Raw genomic sequence first — 18,347 nt, 5'->3', positions numbered from 1 at the left:
CCTATGGGAGGCCAGATGTGGGCTTCCCTCTGCATACTTGGGGCTCCCCACCCTGCTGCCCTTCCCCCGGGAGCTCCACACTGACTGTGCTGCAGTGATGCATAGCATCCACCCAGGGAAAAGGCAGGATTTCCAAGACTATAATCTCTTCCAGCTTTATTACATTAAACTGTGTTAAAGCCTAAGTCTCTGTTGTCTGCATCATGTCTAGTCATTTATTCCATGACAAAATAGGTATAAAATTGTACTTCCATTCTGCTTTTGTACAAATGCCTACTCAGTCTGCCAGGCAATGGAATATCAGGCCCATTAAAATACCCTGCTATGTAAAAATATGGTCACAACCCCTGACATCATAAGTTCCTTATTTATTGCCTCTTAATGCTTTCTTGTGCCAAAAATGCTCTTGACAAACAAACAAGGCAGGATGCTGCATTTATTGATTAGAATATTCAAAAGAGCACTGAAACATTCACACTCACACACACTCACTCCAAATTACTCTGCAGATGTTATAGTTACCAAAGTCTATTGATCAGTACTACACTAGGTGGCCAGCCTAGAAGTACGAGATGAGGAGTGGGACCTCATACAGATGCTTGTCTGTATTCCAGTGAAGTATGCAGAGTGTTACCCAACCTCTTGCTGTTAAGTCTCTCCCCTTTATAGATGGAATCAAATTGGTGTTGAGTTCCGCCCTTCTTTACTTTGTGCCTTCTTTGTTTGAACCCCAGTCATTTTCCACTTTGGCAAAGAGATGAGTTTACTCAGCAGCATTCTGAATGTTGTCGGTCAGAGCATCTGGCATATCTCTTATCTCCTTGCTGTGTCTTCAGCTTCTCCTTGGAATTCTTCCACCTTTTGGTAACCTGTTTGCCTGCACGTCATTCTTTTAATATTTTTCCATTCACTTCACACTCATTCATCTATACATGCAAACTATAGTCTTACAAAGCAATTGTTATTCATCATTTATACTCTATAATAACTATCTCAAATTGCTACAAATTAACTTTCTTTTTTTGGGTTAGCTGACAGCCTTATAAACTTGTGCTATGGATATGGAACCCAGCTGAGTTGCCTTCTCTTCTGTCATCACTAGTCATTTAAATTCTGTAGGGCCAGGGTTCTCAGGGACACTTGTTTCATCTCATTGCTTCCAGAGGATATATACAATATATGCCTGCCTGGCACATCAGCTGAATGTGAGTAAGCTGTTCCATGAATGGTGCAAGAAAAGAATTCTACCCCTTATTCTTCTGTACCCATGCTGGCCCTATAGAGTATAAGAAATGTGAAAAGCACAGTACTGACAACTTCCCTTCACCATGAATCAGGCAACATGACTTTGAATAATAATAATGATGGGCCAGTTCACCTAGAAAAGCATGGGTGTGTGTGATTTTTAGTCATTTTTCAGAATAAAAGGATTTGAATTTTTTAAAAAACTTAACCCCATTACCAACTGTTGTGAACTTCTTTCATCCATGCAGGCTTGGCAGTGTGGGGGGAAGGTTGAAGTCTTGCCCTGTTCAAGAATTGCTCACTTGGAAAGGGCTCACAAACCCTACTTGCTGGACCTGAGTATTGCCATGAGACGTAATGCACTGAGAGTGGCAGAAGTCTGGATGGACGACTATAAGAACATGGTCTACTTTGCATGGAACCTTCCTATCGAGGTTCTTACACTTCTTTAGGTTTGCATAATGTATACTGACTAGGAGCCCCAGCCCTAGACCAGAAACCTCTTATATCAGATGCAGAATAAACACAAAAATCTTGTCACTACCCCAAAGAGTTTACAACCTAGCGATTTATTATTTCTGTACTGGGAAATATTTGATCAGTTGGATTTTCTTACAAGCTGTGACAACAGAGCACCTCTCCTATGATCTGAACATCCTGGAATGCTTTTTAAATATGTACTAAGAAATAAATGTACAAATTGGCAAGTCATTGACCTCTACACACTATTTTGCAGCATTTTGCAGCCTTGTTATCCAATCCCTATTTTCACCAGGCCCAGAGAGAAAAGTAGAGTTTTACACCATGCTCTAACACTTGAGAAATGGATTAATGGGAAATCAGGAACTCAGCATTCAAGAAGCTCAGAGAAAAGCTGCCTCAACTGCAGCTTTTTCATATTGTTTTCATGCCCAGAAATAAAGGCCACCTATACGTGAGCAAAGAGGATGCTTCAACATGCTGTATTTGCAGTGTGTTGGAGCACACTCAATTAATTAATTAATTGAGTCTGCTGGAGCATGGTAATTACTGCACTTCAGCAGATTCCAGTGTTTTGTGTCCCCATGTTTAAAAATTGCAGCAGGGTGCTTTAACTAAAGGTCCTTGAACAAATTTTGACTAAAGTGACCCTGCTGCCATTTTAAAGTGTGGGGTGCTGATACATGAGACACTTTGGGTGCTTTAATTAGAGCAGCTCTTGGAGCCACTTAATTAAAGCACCCTCTCCACCCCCAACTCTCAGAGCATGTGTATAAATGCCCAAAGTCTCTTTACATATTGTTCCTTATATCAATTAATGCTACGACTAATGTGAATGGATTTTTAAAAAATACATTTTGCTTACATTAAATGCCATTCCAGATGCTGTTAAATGCCATTCTTCATTAGAAATCCTTAGTTCTCTTCAAACATTTAAGGAAATACTGCTCTTTCCAATTAGGTCTACTTTAAAGAGAGGAGAATGGATTTATGCACTTATACTTTTCTCCTTTTTATGCAAGGAACCTAGTTTGTTGCATTTTTTTTTCTCTCTTTAAATAATTTCAGAGGTGTCAAATTTCTCTTTCCTACCTTCACCCCCAGCTTTCTTTGGTGGAAGACTTCATTGATCAACAGTGCATTGGGAATTTTCTCAGCCTTTCATTTAAGTGAGATTTTGAATCTTCAAGAGAGGAAGTTTTATTTTCTCCCCTCGGTAGTTTAATTAAATAAATATAGTTGTAAAAAACAACAACACTGTAACAGGGGGGCCTTCTCTGGGCTGATTTCCCAGTGGCCCGCCCACCGGTTTCTGGGCTAACTGCCTGCCTTCTCACCCGCCACGCCTTGTTGTTAATTATTTAATTGATGTTAATAAAGTGGGAGGCTGCCCATTTCTTGCCCCGATGCCAGGGGGCACTATCTGTGACTCCGTTCCTCCCCTACACCACAGCCCAAGCCTCATAGATGGCATCCAGATGTTATCCATATCACCGGCCCTGCACTGGGCCCCAGAATCCTACTAGATGAATGCCACTTAGATCCCTCCATTCAGGCAGCCTATTCTGCCTTCATTTGCAGCTGCATAGCTCCCTGAGCTGCTCCCCCTTACGGGTGTGGTCCCCCTGGGATCTTTGGCTACTAGCCCTAGCCTACCTCCAGGCCAGTCGGAACCCCAGGCCCTCAGCTCTTGGGCGTTCCTTGCGGTGGGCCCCTGGCCCTTCGACCCCTCCAGTCCTGGCCCCAGCATTGACCAGTCAGGGGATGTTCAGACAGGTTCTTGAGCCTATGACATCATGCTGTCTTTGGGGTCCACCTTCCAGACCCTACAAGGGTGAAGAGAAGTTCATAGGCCCAGCTGTGAAAAGTGGTTTGTAATTTGTTCCCTCTCAGGATCAGGTCTGAGAGACTGGAGGCAGCGTGGGTTTTTTGGGGGAGGAATGTACCCCCACAGGTAGTTGGGTACTGTTGTCTTTGATAGATTCTGGTGTGCAGTTTGTGGGGGTACTGAAGGTAGTTGGCAGGTTTTGTGTTTTGAGCTGTAGGAAGATGGCTTCAGTTCTGGAGATGAGGTTAGGTGTTTGTTTGAATGTACAAACCACTTTTCAGAGATGGGTCTATGAACTGCACTTCATCAGCCTCCTATGTAATAGGTACAGAAACTCATGGACTCAATATAGACAGTGGAGTTCTGACACACTGAGACCTGCTGGACCTCTGACTCCCCAGGTACCTCTGCACTTTTATCTGTGCTGCTACATCCCCCTCACCCCACCCCAGCCTGTCCCTCACCCCCTCACAGGGGTGCACTGCCATGTTGTGCAGAGGCCACAGCACCAGGAAGGGTGCACCTGAACACACACACAGTCCCACAAGCACCCATGTCACGAGTTTTGCCTGCCTGCAGCCAGAGATGCAGGGCCCCAGAAGCCAGACTCCCCCTGCACCTCTCTCCTTGACAGCTGGCAGGCTTCGTGGCCACAGCAGGGCCTAGCAGGCCTGCAGTTTTCACTCTCAAAGGCCAGTTTTGCCATCAGGCCTTTGAGGTGCAGTTTCCCAGAAACCTGTGCATCTACCACCTTGACACTTGGCAGGCTTCATACCCTCAGCAGAGGCTACCACCCTTGCAAGTTTCATCCAAATCATCTGAAAAACAACAAAGTTATAGATATTTCTTTGATTCCCCATTATACCCTATGGTTGAATCTCCGAATTGCTGAATCTTTTCCAAATCGATTCAGAAGCTCTGAATCGATTCGGAAAGCCTAAAACTTCTAGAGATTCAATTTGGATTCATAGATTCAGCCTCCAAATCATCTCCAAATCTGAATTGTGATCCGAAGCTTTGCACAGACCTAGAATTCACCTGGGATGCACTTTCTCACTGTTTCAGGCCAGGACCTTGTCTGGCCAATAGCTATTGGTTATTCTGTCATGGCTTTGTTCAGTCAGTTCTGTTGGACTTGTTTGTTAAAAAAAAGTAATTCTTTTCATCATGGATTGGAATCCTGGCATCTCATATCCTGAGTGCCATAATCAGTGATCCCTTTAAATATACCAAAGTTTGTAAGAGACTCTTTTTTTACTCCAAAAGGTCTAGATTTCATTGTAATGTGTCCAGGAAAAACTTGTTCCCACTGAGCTGCATTTTTGGAATGTCATAAAACATGCTTCCTCCAGTCATCCGCAGGGCTTTCCAGACAAGATATGATCTAGATTTTTAAAGGAAAAGAAGGGATTTTTAAAGTAATTTTTAGGTGTTGTTTATATGTAATGAAATATAAAGAAAAAGCATAGGTCTGTTTTCTTTTCCTTTTTTACAGGCTTTTTAAAGAAAATGCCTAACATTCAATGTGGTATTCTTTCAGAATCATGGAATAGACTATGGAGATGTTACTTCCAGAAAGGAGCTAAGAAAAAAGCTGAACTGTAAAAGCTTTGATTGGTACATAAAAAATGTTTATCCCAATTTAGTACCTATGAACACCATTGTTGGCTACGGAACAGTAAGTCTAAGCATGTCTACTTAATCTATGCAACAATAACCTATCTTGGATACAATGAAGTTTACTGAAGGCATCTTCCCATTACAGGGGTATGCAAAGTGAGCCCTATTTGATTCAGATTCAGATTTGTCCTGAATCGGGGGCAGTGATTCAATTCACTGTCCCTGATTCGATTCAGCTGAATCCGGATCTGAAGATGCGATGCTGATTTGAAGAATCAGTGATTTGGACACAGGCAGAGCTTTGAAAGTTTTTTCTACATACCTTGAGGTACGAGAGTGGCTTGTGAACACTGCAATGGTGGGGTGGATAGAGCGTCCCACAGGAGTGCATGGGGGCCCTCCATGTGCTTAGTGGCAAACCTGGAAGTGGACCGGAAGTACCGGACGTACTACGTAGAAAAAACATTTAAAGTTGTGTATGTGCCTGAATTGCCAAATCTTTCCAAATCTGTCCAAATCGATTTGGAGGGTTCCGATTTGATTTGGAGAGATTAAAGGGTCCTCTGATTTGATTCAGATTTGAAGATTTGGCCACCGAATCGGGCTGAGTCTCTGCCAAATCGAATCAGGGACCGAAGTTTCACACAGTCCTACTTTCCATATGTTCTTGATCCATCTAGTACAAGTTGCTTTTTTAAATCTGTCACAGTCAGGTTTGTTTTACTACAACTGAGAGACAGATGTAAAGACTTTGTTGTGCTTAAGAATAGCTGCTTTTCTTTGTCTGTTACATGTGTAAAATTCCCAAACACTGCCCATTTTGTATGTACCACATATATGTTTCAGCATAGCAAGAGAAAGTATTTAAAAGGGTGTACAGTATAAGAGTATTCAGACCCCCTCCCCTGCCCCCCCAAAAAGAGTCAGATGAATCCTTATATCTTTTCTGCAGTTTTCAATGGAGTACATGATACTTGGCAAAAATTAAAAGGTCAGCCAAATCATTCAAGTTGAACGAGTATAAATTAAGATAGGACTGTGTCTAGTCACTCATCTCAAAGTCATTAAGCAGGTTTGCTGAATTTGAACTGAAACAGTAATAAGGAGCATCATGCTAGTAGGGAAATATATTGCAGAAAGAGTAAACTAGACAATATGCTATACGGATACTGGTCAACTTATAAATAGTGGGTAGGCCTGTGCAAAGCAGCTAGTATTCACTTTGGATTTGAATTCGGCTGATTTGGGGAACAGTGATTCGATTAGATGATTCTAATCACTGTCCCGAATCAATTCTGCTGAATCTGATTCGGTTATTTGGCTGCTGCCTATTCAACTGTATCTCCGAATCACACAGGCTCATCCCATGCCCGCTCTCCCGGCCCCGGCAATGGCTGCCCTGCCCGCCCCAGCTCCTGGCGCTTTGAAAAAAAAAGAAGCCCCAACTCACTTGGTGCTGCCAGCTGGGGGGGGGGGGGGAGCAGTCCCCACTACCCCCCACTGCCCCATGCTGCACGGGGGGCTCTGCATGAGCCCCCTGACCCCCCAGCCGTCCCCATGGCTGCCCTGCCCACCCCAGCTCTGGCCCTTTAAGAACCCCCCCAAACCCCAGACTCTCCAGTTTCTGCCCAGCAGGGGGTGATTCCTGCTGCCCCTTACTACCCCATGCCCAATGCAGGGCTCCATGAGCCCCCTGAAGCCCTGAGGCCACTGCAGGACCTGGTGAGTTGGGGGGGTTCATTTTTTTTCTTAAAGGGCTAGAACTGGAGTAGGTGGGGCATCTATGGGAGGGCTGGGAAAGTGGGCAGGGATTGGGGGGCTCATGGTAGAGCCCCCCACACAGCATGGGGCGATGGGGGGCAGCAGGGATTGCCCCCCCTGCTGGGCAGCACCCAATGAGTAGGGGCTTTTTTTTTAAGCACCGGGAGCTGTGGCGGGTGGGGCAGCTGTGGCAGGGGGAGCCTTGGGGAGAAGGTGGTGGTCAGGAGGACTGGGGGAGCAGGCAGGGAATGGGGCCTGGCAGGGGTCCCCCCACGGTCCCTTGCCCCTCCCCCAGCCCCCCTTCCCCCGCCCCCTACTTATCACCTCATAGTCCAGGTCCAGCTCCCTGCTGCAGCAGGTGGGGACTGCCCAAATCGCCTAAGCTCTCTGGATGTTTTCCAAATCATAGTTTCATAGTTTCATAGTTGGTAGGGTCGGAAGGGACCTGAGCAGATCATCAAGTCTGACCCACTGCCATGGCAGGAAACAGTACTGGGGCCAAACGACCCTGGCAAGGTGTTCATCCAGCCTCCTCTTAAAGACCCCCAGGGTAGGAGCCAGCACCACTTCTCTTGGAAGTTGGCTCCAGATCTTAGCCACCCTGACAGTGAAGTAGCGCCTCCTGATATCTAGCCTAAATCTACCCTCTGCCAGCTTGTGACTGTTATTTCTAGTCACTCCTGGTAATGCTGGGGGGAACAGGCACTCCCCCAATGCCTTCTGGTCTCCTCTGACTAGTTTGTAACAGGCCACTAGATCCCCCTTCAGCCTTCTCTTGTAGAGGCTGAACAGGTTCAGGTCCCTTAACCTCTCCTCGTACGGCCTGCCCTGCTGCCCCCGGATCATGCGGGTGGCTCTCCTTTGGACCCTCTCCATGTTGTCCACATCCCTCCTGAAGTGCAGCGCCCAGAATTGGACACAGTACTCCAACTGCGGCCTGACCAGTGCCGCAGAGGGGGAGAATCACCTCCTTGGATCTGTTTGAGATGCATCTGTGGATGCATGACAAGATGCAGTTGGCCTTCCTGACCACGTCCCCACACTGTCGGCCCATGTTCATTTTGGCATCAATAATGACTCCAAGATCCTTCTCTGCCTCTGCACTGACAAGAAGGGAGTTCCCCAGCCTGTAGGTATGCTGCTGGTTCTTCCTCCCTAGGTGCAGTACCTTGCGCTTGTCAGTGTTGAAACCCATCCTGTTCTCATCCACCCACCCCTGTAACCTGTATAGGTCTGATTGCAGCCTATTCCTCCCTTGTGGCGTGCCCACTTCTCCCCGCATCTTAGTGTCATCTGCGAATTTGAACAGGGTACTTTTTACACCTTCATCCAAGTCGCTGATGAAGATGTTGAACAGCGCAGGCCCAAGGACCAAGCCCTGGGGGACCCACATCCCTCCAGGTCAAAAATGACCCATCTACCACCACTCTCTGGGTGCGGCCCGCCAGCCAACTAGTGACCCATTTGACTGTGTAGGTGTCGACGCCACAGTCCCCTAGTTTTTTAATGAGAATGGGGTGAGAGACAGTGTCGAAAGCCTTCCTAAAATTGATTCAGAGAGCTTCAAATCGATTTGGACCTTTTGGTCCCCTTATTTGATTCAGATTTGGAGATTAAGCCACTGAATTGGGCCAAATCTCTTCTGAAGCGAATCAGCTCCCAAAGCTTTGCACAGGCCTAATAGTGGGCTATATTTTCAAAGGACTACCTGCTGAATTGGGCAGAGCCAAACTGAGCCAGTGCAAAGGTGAATACATGAGTGCAAACTAGGAGTTATGCAGATGCACATAGAAGTACTGTGTTTTTTTACCTTTATCCTGTGGAAGAAGGAAAATGAATGTGCATACCCTGCCCCCAACCCCCATCACAAACTGAACACATACAGAATGCTATTTTACTTTATACAACCACGTGGCAGCTTTTCAGCTATGGTTACAGTGTTGTTTAGGGAAACATGAGGTACAGGTTCTGGCCCACTTTGGATGAAGGGGGCCTAGATCCAGGGTCTCCTGTTTACTGGGAAAGTGCCCTAATTTCTCAGCTACTTGGGGTAACAATTGGGAAGGCCCTCCTCCCCTACCAGAATATCAGAGCTTGTCCTGACATGCATGTGCAGAGAGCTGCTTATCTGCTCAGCCAGAGCACAGAGGACTGTGCATGCTCTGCAGCTGGGTAGATTTATCTGCCTCCATGGTACTTCTACAGGGAGCAGGATCACAACCTGTGTCTAAGTGACAGAAGTGGTAGTTATGTTGCTAAAATATTACCCTGGGCCTGAAAAAGAAATAGGTTTCTGACTGTAACTTGAAAAACAGTGTTTCACTAGAAAAATTGTAGTCGCTTCTATTCATTGACTGACACTTGGTTCAGCCTCATAGTTCTAAATGCAATAGCACTATATTTAATATGTGGCAGTGAGCAACTAAGTTATAACATTTGGTTGCTTTCTTGAAGTGTAGACACTAGAAAAACTCTTAGATTTACTTTTTATATTTTATGGGATGGAGTGAGCGCTGAAAAAATATCTTGAGGTTTCTTTTTCTAAATTCACCATCATTCCCCACTTTAATTAAAGAGCTCTAAAGCAACCTGTAAACCATCCCATTAGTGATTAAATCCTTGCATCACATCTTGATGAGCCAGTTGGTCTAGCTGCATTTGAGACGGCCCCTGCTAATTCAGTCACTCTCCCTGATTGGTTCTGGCTCTTAAGGGACTGCACTGGGCGCTTCCTGTCTATAGGCAGCTCCTGGCTTCTTTGTATTTCCTCATCTTGGGTCCTACTCCCTGCCCTGCTCTGACTCTCAACCCTGGGCTTCCATCTCTGGGCCTTAACCCTTGTTTGACATCTCAATTATTGACTTCTGACACCTAACTTCATCCTGGTATCTTGGGTCTTCTTTTTGCTTCTGGCATTCAAATTAATGTCCCTAGTTGTTGACTTCCTAAATCCTGATAAGTGCCAGGTATCCTGTTTCCTGTTCCTGAACTGCAACCTGGCATCCCAGCAACCAACCAGGCCCCATGGCCCTAGCCAGTGGGCTAACCTTCCCTCATCAACCTTGATGTAGCTTAGCTCTCAATAGAGTTTACAAATCTAGTGGTGGGTAGATGGAAATACAGTCATTATTCCTCTCATGAACATTTTCATTGTATCCCTGTAGATCAAAAATACTCTGAAGGAGGACATTTGTATAGATCAAGGCCCTGTCCCTGGAAATACTCCAATAATGTATGGATGCCATGGATACTCACCACAGGTACTGGAAATAACCTACTGAATGTCTAGATGAAACATCCACCCTTTCCTTAGGCAGTGAAATAGACTCCTGAAAATTGTTCTCTTCATGCTGTCAAACAGGGAAGTTAAAACATTTTTTCATGAGGGAATCAAGTAGGGGCGTGTGTAGACAAAACGGGAGCCCTAAATTGAAGCGGTGGGTTTTAAAAAACTCCCATGTCATGCACACACCCTGCTGACTTAACTGCCTCTCCAGTGGGGAGGGAAGGTTTGCTGCTGGCCGGCAGAGTGGTCCCTGGGCTGTGGGGGGGAGCTGGTGCTTCCCTCCATGGCAGTGGTGGCCTCCCCCCTTCCCCCACCCCGGCAGCACCTGCCCACAGGCACCCAGGTCAAGCGGGTCCTGGGGGCTCTGCAGCTGCAGAGGGAAGCACCGGGCCCCCACACAGCTCAGGGAGGCCCCGGGGGATTGGGGGGGGGGGGGGGGAATATCAGGCTTGCCACTTTTCCTGGACAGAGCAGCTTTCCTGGGCTGGTGTCAGACTGCCTGTAGGGCTTCCTGCAGAGCCTTGGAGCTGCATGGAGCCCAGTGCTTCGCTCTGTAGCTGTAGGGGCAGCAAGATAAAATTCCTCAAAGGAGTTTTAGTTTGCTGCGCCCCAAGTCATTTAAGTCACATTACACTGCTGAATTTCCTCAAGCTGCTGGAATTAATGCACAATAAGCTGCTGAGCTGGTCAAACACTGACATCATTAAAGTGGTGCAAAAGCATTTAGCCCGCTTTAAGGTGTCATGTACACACGCCTCTTGTTTCATCTACACATGGCTTAATAAAATACTAAAATTCCTGCCTCAGAACTGATGGGTTCCAAGAGGTCTAAGTACATTAAGTCTGGGTTCTTGGTTCAGACCAAGGGATGAGGAAGTGAACCTGCTTCCCAAAAATGAATGTCAGGTTGAGAATGCTTGGTTTTGTTGGCAATCTTGGAAGAGAGGCCAGGGGCTGGATGGGCTGCAAACAGAACACCCTTTTGCTCCTTTTCCTTTCCTCCCTGTAGGTCTGAAATAGATTATTACAGTTCAGTTGTTAGTATTTACCAGTTTCTCATGGACAGAGGAGAAGAACAATATTTCAGGGACTTGGTATGTTTATACTGTGGCAGCAGCGTATCCCATCCAAGGCTCCCACAGAGCATGCTTCTTCTACCCGCTCCCACTTAAACAAACTATACCTAGAAACGTAACAGTGGAACTGTTCCAGGATCATCCTAAATTATTCCCTCAGGCATGTTGAAGACCAAGGTCTTGAGAGTGATGAAAGAGAGATGACCCATAGCACCTTGAGCATGTGTTTCTCGATTTGAGGCATGCCTGGAAGAGCAGGTGTTCCCTTGCTTGGGAATGTCCTGGTTGTGGGCATCCTACTGCTGCCATGTTAATACACCCTCTGGATCAAATTCATCCTGATTTAACTTCAGCAATACCACTGAGTTTGGCTTCATGTATCAAACCCAAGTTGGTTTTACAAATATCTACCCATCCTCCTTTGATGAGGCTTCATATTTGTCTAAATTCACCTAATGCAATCTAATATTCCCTTTCAGCATGTGTTTTATCACAGCACAGGAGAAATATATGTAGGGGGCTTAAAAGCACGACGCAATGCAGTTGATCGATGCCTATCTGACCCTGGCACAGGCGACTTGCCATTTTTAGATCAATGTGACGAAGCGATTAATAAAGGATTGAATATGTACTGGGATTTTGAGCAGGTAAGTACATTGTCATGTCCCTTCAAATTCATCCTAAAAGATCCTAAAATATTTTGTACATGAGGGCAAATTTGCATATGTGGGAACCTCAGGTACAGGATTTATACATGTAGTCCAGGGAGCCATGGTGAAGTTAGTGGGATCTTCCAGTGCTCAGAATCTCAAAGAAAATCAGGCCTTTCATGGGTCAGAACCAGGCTACCTCAGACTCTGCTTTCTTTGCTATTATCCCCATGAGGTACTTATGCTCCTCAGGGCAAATGCCGCAGGATAAACCCTGACAGAGCCTATAACCTAAGCTCTGATTATAATTCAATGGGAACAGGACATCCAGAGGACATCCACAGTAGCAATGCTTATAGACCACAGTGATAGTATTTACCACAGTAATATGCCCACTCTGGATTCAGAGCCTTCTCCTGTTTCTTTGTCATATGGTCAGAGGCTATAACAGGTCGCCCTCCCCAGCACCATCTTCCCTGTTAATCTGCGCCTTATGTGGGGCGCCCTTGGAGTCTGCTTTGGAGCTCTTATGTCCCACCCTCTACTCGTCTGCCATGTCTTGATGGAAATTATTGTTGATGTTCTTGCGAGCGGGAGACTGCCTATTGTATTTTGTATGTTGGGGTCTTTCGCCTACACGGGCCTGACCCCTGTATTTCTCTAGCTAGGCCTCCCCGTCCAAAACCTACCAAGCAGTGTTTGACTCCGAGGCTCTAGCCTTTTCTGGTGTCAGGCCTTGTTACAATTTGACCCCCTGGTCCTCAGGCTCTCCGCAGCCGTCTTGCACTGTGCCCTTTCTGGTGCTTGGGCTCTCCGCAGTCCTGTCTTACTCTGCGCCTCCTCTGGCGCCAGGGTCGGTGCACCCCAAAATGCTGCACCCCCTCTGGCACTGGGGTCGGTGCACCCCAAAATACTGCGCCCTCTCTGGCGCCGGAGTCCCCACGCTGTCAGGGGTCCCCTATGAGCCTCCTCCATCCCCTAATAGCCTCACCCAAGCCACCAGTGTTAGTTAATAATCAAAAAGGAAAAATAATAACTGTCACTATGATCAAGCAAAGCGGCAGGTCAGTTTACATTCGCAGGCTTCATGCTTCAGCTCCCGAGTGTCGGCTACACTCCTTGCTGTGGTGCGGCTGCCATCTCTCCACCGCTTCATAGTTCCCGCCTTTGGACCACTCACCCAGCTTCTCTGTGGAGCTCTTGGAGCACTCCTTCCCTTTGACAGCTGTCCCCCTTAGGGCTGCTCTGCCCAGGGTTTTTATAGTCCTGCCCCTTCTGGTCAGCTGACTAGCTGGCCAGGTTCAGCATTTAACCCTTTCCTTACCAGCACTCCATGCCAGGAAAGTTCTGGTCTTAAAGGGGCAGACCTGCTTTCTGGTGACAGGGTTAGGGTTCCCTGGTACAGAGGCACTTGGCTACCACTGTGATGGAGCAAGGTAAGAACTGAAATGCAGTAGACAAAGGGACTGGGTGACTCTTGAAGTAGTTCATCCTGAATGGCAAGGAGGGTTTTTAGACCATTGCAACTATAGCCAAGCTTGGCATTTTTTATGGCCTAGGTGAGCCTGCAGGAATGTGGCCAAACAATAGAACTGAAACCACCCTGGGGCCCCTATAAACCCCAGATAATATTTTAACAGAAGGTTTAAACTAAATAATATGATGGGTGAGCAAATAATAAATGCTGCCATTTACATTAAGGAAGACAATCATAATAAGAACCAGCTTGCTAGAAGACCTTAGCCTAAGGATTAATTATTAATAGACTATGAGCAGACAGCCCAAGTAACATATAGTACTTATGCCTGTGTGATGAAACCTCAATTATATTGATGATAGTTAGTGAATCATGCAACCTCATGTCATTTACATATTGCTGTATTGCAGCTGTTTGCTTAGGTTAACCTTCCTTAACCAAATTGCTGGAAATTTTTGGGATAAATATAAAGAGAGGTATCTTTGTTACTATGTGTGTGACGTTGGGAAAGTCCCCTTCCTAGTCTTTTGTTAGGGTAGTACTTATACAGGAATTCCTTTGGGGAGCAACATATAGAGCTATAGTGATACTCTGTTTTCAGATGGAAAAGGGCTTGTTTTGTCTCAGGTAATCAGATTTCACACTCATTTCTGCAAATATATTCTAGTCTGTACATACCTGAACAGTGTGTCTCACTGGGCTCCTTTTTGCTGACTTCTTTCTACAGTTAACCCAGTGCCTATTTTTACTTCAGAATAGTAGCTTTTCATCTCATAGAGCTGCACAGATATGTTGGTTTAGTCAGACTGGGTGTGTCTACACGTGCAATTAATGCTATAAAGGCTTACTGTGCAGCAAAATATTGTGCAGTAAGCCTTCTCTCGGAGCACGTAAACATAGGCTCACTGTTGGGAGAAAATCTACTCCCAATGGGAGCAGCTTGGTACAGGGGTGCTCCAACTCTGCTTTGGCCCTCTGAAGCAGCCAGGGGGAGCTCCAGGCACCCCTGGGTGCTAGCCAGAGGGCTGGTCCCCATGCACCTGGGGCCAGGAGATCTCTGTCTGCTGCTCATGTACAGGGAGCTGGGAGAGAGCTGAAAGCTGTAGAGCTTTCCTGGCCCATGGCCTTGGGACAAGCCCTGTCCCCAACAGGGCTTCCCCATGCAACCAGGGACTGGCCCAGAGCTATCCCATTTCTCGGGCAGCTCCCAGCCAGCTCCAGGCTGCATGAGGATTTCCTTGAGCAGCCTTGGGCTGGCTGGGAGCTGCCCCAGAAACAGGACAGTTCCTGACCACCTCCAGGCTGGGCAGGGAAATCCTTGTACAGCCTGGAGCTGGGTGGGACCTGCCCCAGAAGGGACAGTTCCCGGCCAGTCTCAGGCTGCTTAGGGAAATCCTCTCACAGCGCAGAGCTGGCTGGCACCTGCCCTAGAAGGGACAGTTCCAGGACAGCCTTGGGCTGCTTGGGGAAATCCTTGCACAGGCAGGAGCTGGCTGGGACCTACCCCAGAAGTGAGACCATTCCTGGTCAGCCCTGGGTTGTGCAGGGAAGTAAGGAGCTCCCGAGTCCTGATACTGCTTGGCTCCCAACTCATATGGTGAACTGGGAACTGAACAGTGCTGGGACAGTGAGGGGGTAGAGAGCTACCCTATCCTGGCGCTGCTCAGCTCCCAGGTCCTGAAGAGAGCTGGGAGCTGAGTAGCACCAGGACTGGGGGAGTTCCCCATCCCCTGTTGCCCCCTAGTGCTGGGGCTGACCAGGAATGAATTTGCTCTTGGTCAGCATCTGCACATGCTCTACTGCACAGTATTTAATGTGCAGTTAGTTTACTACCTGCATTTACAGGTAGTAACTAACTGCACAGTAGACTAATTTACTGTGCAGTAAATATGCATGCATTTAGACGGTGATGCTTTACTGCACAGTAGATTAGTCTACTGTTCAGTAAAGTCTCTTGTGTAGACACACTAAGTGGCTTTCTTTCACACCTCTGACTGGCTAGAGTACCAAAATGTACCCTACTTATGTTCTCTGTGCATGAGAGTTTACAGTGCCAAGAGAACTGTTCAGAAACCAAGTCAATTGTTTTCTATCTGAGATGCAGACTTCAGCTTTCCTTACATTTTCTTAACTTTTGCAGGGATCATCCATCATCAACAGGAAAACTAAAAGATGCCTTGAAATTTTAAGGGATGAAACAGCATCATATTACACACTTGTGATGAAGGCTTGTACTGGACAAAAGTGGACCATTCAACACACAGTTAAGGACTGGGGCAGGAAAGATGCTCTCAGATAGCCACAAAAAAGTCAGAATGCAAAGTATGGACTTGACAGTGTGTCTACAGGAGGAAGCTAACATGCAGGCAGGTAGGCTGTGGAGTCATAGTGCACTCACTATTGCCACACTAGGTCCTCATGTGGGCATTCTTAGTGCATCCTCTGACCATCACACTTTAACCATAAAGCCACAGGTCAGGTATTATCTTATCCTCTGTCCATGCCTCTCTTGTGCCTTTCTGGAAGCCTGGAGCTGCCACCAAGAAACTAGTCCCACCCACCACTCACTGCATACAGTAAATATATCAGAAGAATTTTAACAATGCCTTCACCCAACAGTTAGCCAGTTTAGGCAGCTTAGAGGAGGGCTGAGCACATACCCTCTCCCATGATGGTGAGAAGTTGAGATATAGGGACATGTGCTCCGGACTGCTTTAAGCCTTCAGTACTGCCCTACTTCTGAGTTTGGGGTGGTGTGGAGCAGGATAGAGTGGGTTGGACTTGTTTCTCAGCAGTGGTCCCATTCTTGGCAAAGAGACACTACTAGAGACATAGCCTTAATGTGAGGCACTTGACTCCAGAGATCGATTTGCTGTGTGTTGTTTCCTACCTCTCCTGGTTATGGTGATGAGAAAATGTTTTGTTCAAATAAAAAATATCCACACTCCTTCACTTCTAGTACAACAGGGCTTACGTCTGACCCCATCTACTTGACAGTTTTATTATCCCCATTGTCTAAGATGAGGGGATGCCTTCTGACCTGGGGACAACTAAAACTGGGTCTGTGCAGCACTGCAGGCAAGTTAGTTAGCATAGGAGCAGGCAGGCATTGTCACACAGATCTGCTGACTAGTCCACTTGCCACACCACACAGGAAGCAACTGCACTCCTTTCAGTTTAGAAGGAAGCCTCCGCAGAGCAGCATGATATGTCTGAGGATACTGGTGCTGGGCAAGGTGAATTTGTCAGGTAGAGTGGCCTCAAGACAAATTGATAGTTTTGGGGAGTGCACTGCTTCTAAGGTTTCATTTTCAGCTTTGGGTTAAGTGGATTGACTCTAGCTCTTACACTAGAGCTCTTACACTAATCACTTTTATTCTCTTTAATCACTTGTCTCTTACACTAATCACTTTTATTGCCTGTAATTTTTTTGTCAGTCTAAACACCTATAGAATCACAATGTAGAGACTGTCAATTTGATGTCGTTCCATGGTCAGTACAATGTAACATGCTTGTTTTTTATTTAATATGAAATGCATTCTTAGTCAGCTTTGACTTGAACCTAATCTACATTTATGCACAAGTGGGGTTGTGTCTTTGTGCCTCCAAATATCTTAGGGAAACTTTGTGTGAACAATTTGGCTCTGTCTGAATATTCAGGAGCAGAAATGGAAGAGTCTACTTTTCAGGTACCAGATTCAACACAGGAAGATCTGACCCACTGTGTTCTTCTCTGGAAAGAAGTTTTTAAAATAGTACATTTGAACGCAGACAGAAGGTCAAATCCACTGATTTTAATGACAAAAAATGTTTACTGTTCTTGGTCAGCCAGAAGCTAAGGCAGCACAGAAAAGGGCAGCTGCTTTCTCATTATTCTTTTCTGTCAAAATAATTGTTTACTGAAGTCCAAAGACTTACTTTTTGCTGCCAACCTGTAGAGGACTATGATATTGCATCACAAGGAACCTAATTTGGCCTGCAGAATCTTCTTTACTGGTGACTTCAGTTGAGAAGAACATTTTCATTGAAGCAGCTTTCTATCATAAATTGTCATTTTTGACAGAACCAAAACGGTTCATAAGATGGTATCAATTTTGGTTTGGAAGAAGAATGGAAGATGTATTAACAGGATAAAAAATGATTTTAAAGTTTTAATTTTCCATTTTAAAACAGCTTTGTTTCAAAGTTTACTTAATATAAAAAGTGCCAATGGTAAAAACTGAAATGAAATGTTTCTAATGTATTAAAATGAATTAAAAAAATTATATTAAAAAAATGGCAAACTTTGGGTTTGGGCCCACTTTGGCATGCAATTTTTTTCAGGGGATGAAAAATTAGTTTTCTGTCTCGTGATAATGGGCAGGAAGACTAGATTAACAGTAGAACTCAGAAGGCAAACATTTTTCTAATGCTTCACTTAAAACATGAGGTCCCTAGTGCCCATAGATCAATGGATCTTTGCCAGAGGAGGGGCCAGCAGCAGAGTTTGGGCATTTATACACGTACTTTTCTGTCCCACGACAGAAAATGGTGGTGGTATGCTTTTGAGCTAAAGCACCTCCAATGTGTCTTAGTTCAAAAGCACGCTGCCATCAATTTGTCAGCACTGATGCTCATTTTGCTGCTTTTACAGCTGTATGTATCACGGCACTGGGTGCTTTTCAAAGCAGACAGAGCTAATAATATTGCTCGGGTCTCATGACTCATGACATGGGACGGGAGCAAACATTTTTTTGGTGATATCTTTTCTTGGACCAATTGTATGGCTGAGAAGAGATTAGACAAGCTTTCTGGCACAAAGTGTTCTGCCTCAGGAATTAGTTGCACAGGTAAGTGCTGAATCACTGGACTAGGAAGTCATACTTCTTGTACTCTCTGACTCAGTGAAGCTTATATTTCATGCAAAAATGGCACTGTGTCAAAG

At 45.8% G+C, this 18,347-nt stretch overlaps 1 protein-coding gene across 3 annotated transcripts in view; it reads left to right on the top strand.

The window, feature by feature from the left end:
• The window catches only part of GALNT8 (polypeptide N-acetylgalactosaminyltransferase 8), a 54,300-nt gene extending 36,589 nt beyond the window's left edge, over positions 1–17,711 (top strand). For all 3 annotated transcript variants that reach the window (XM_059726699.1, XM_019482195.2, XM_006273555.4), the window contains 5 exons: positions 1,494–1,679; positions 5,094–5,231; positions 10,099–10,194; positions 11,776–11,943; positions 15,564–17,711. In XM_059726699.1, the coding sequence (XP_059582682.1) occupies positions 1,494–1,679; positions 5,094–5,231; positions 10,099–10,194; positions 11,776–11,943; positions 15,564–15,722 (747 nt within the window). In that variant the 3' untranslated portion in view covers positions 15,723–17,711. The remainder of the gene's footprint in view (positions 1–1,493; positions 1,680–5,093; positions 5,232–10,098; positions 10,195–11,775; positions 11,944–15,563) is intronic.
• The last annotated feature ends 636 nt before the right edge of the window (positions 17,712–18,347 follow it).

Source organism: Alligator mississippiensis, chromosome 4, assembly GCF_030867095.1.
Source record: "Alligator mississippiensis isolate rAllMis1 chromosome 4, rAllMis1, whole genome shotgun sequence".
In the NCBI taxonomy this organism is placed as follows: domain Eukaryota; kingdom Metazoa; phylum Chordata; order Crocodylia; family Alligatoridae; genus Alligator; species Alligator mississippiensis.
The sequence above is the reverse complement of the archived record's forward strand: the minus strand, read 5'-3'. Positions and strand labels throughout refer to the sequence as shown.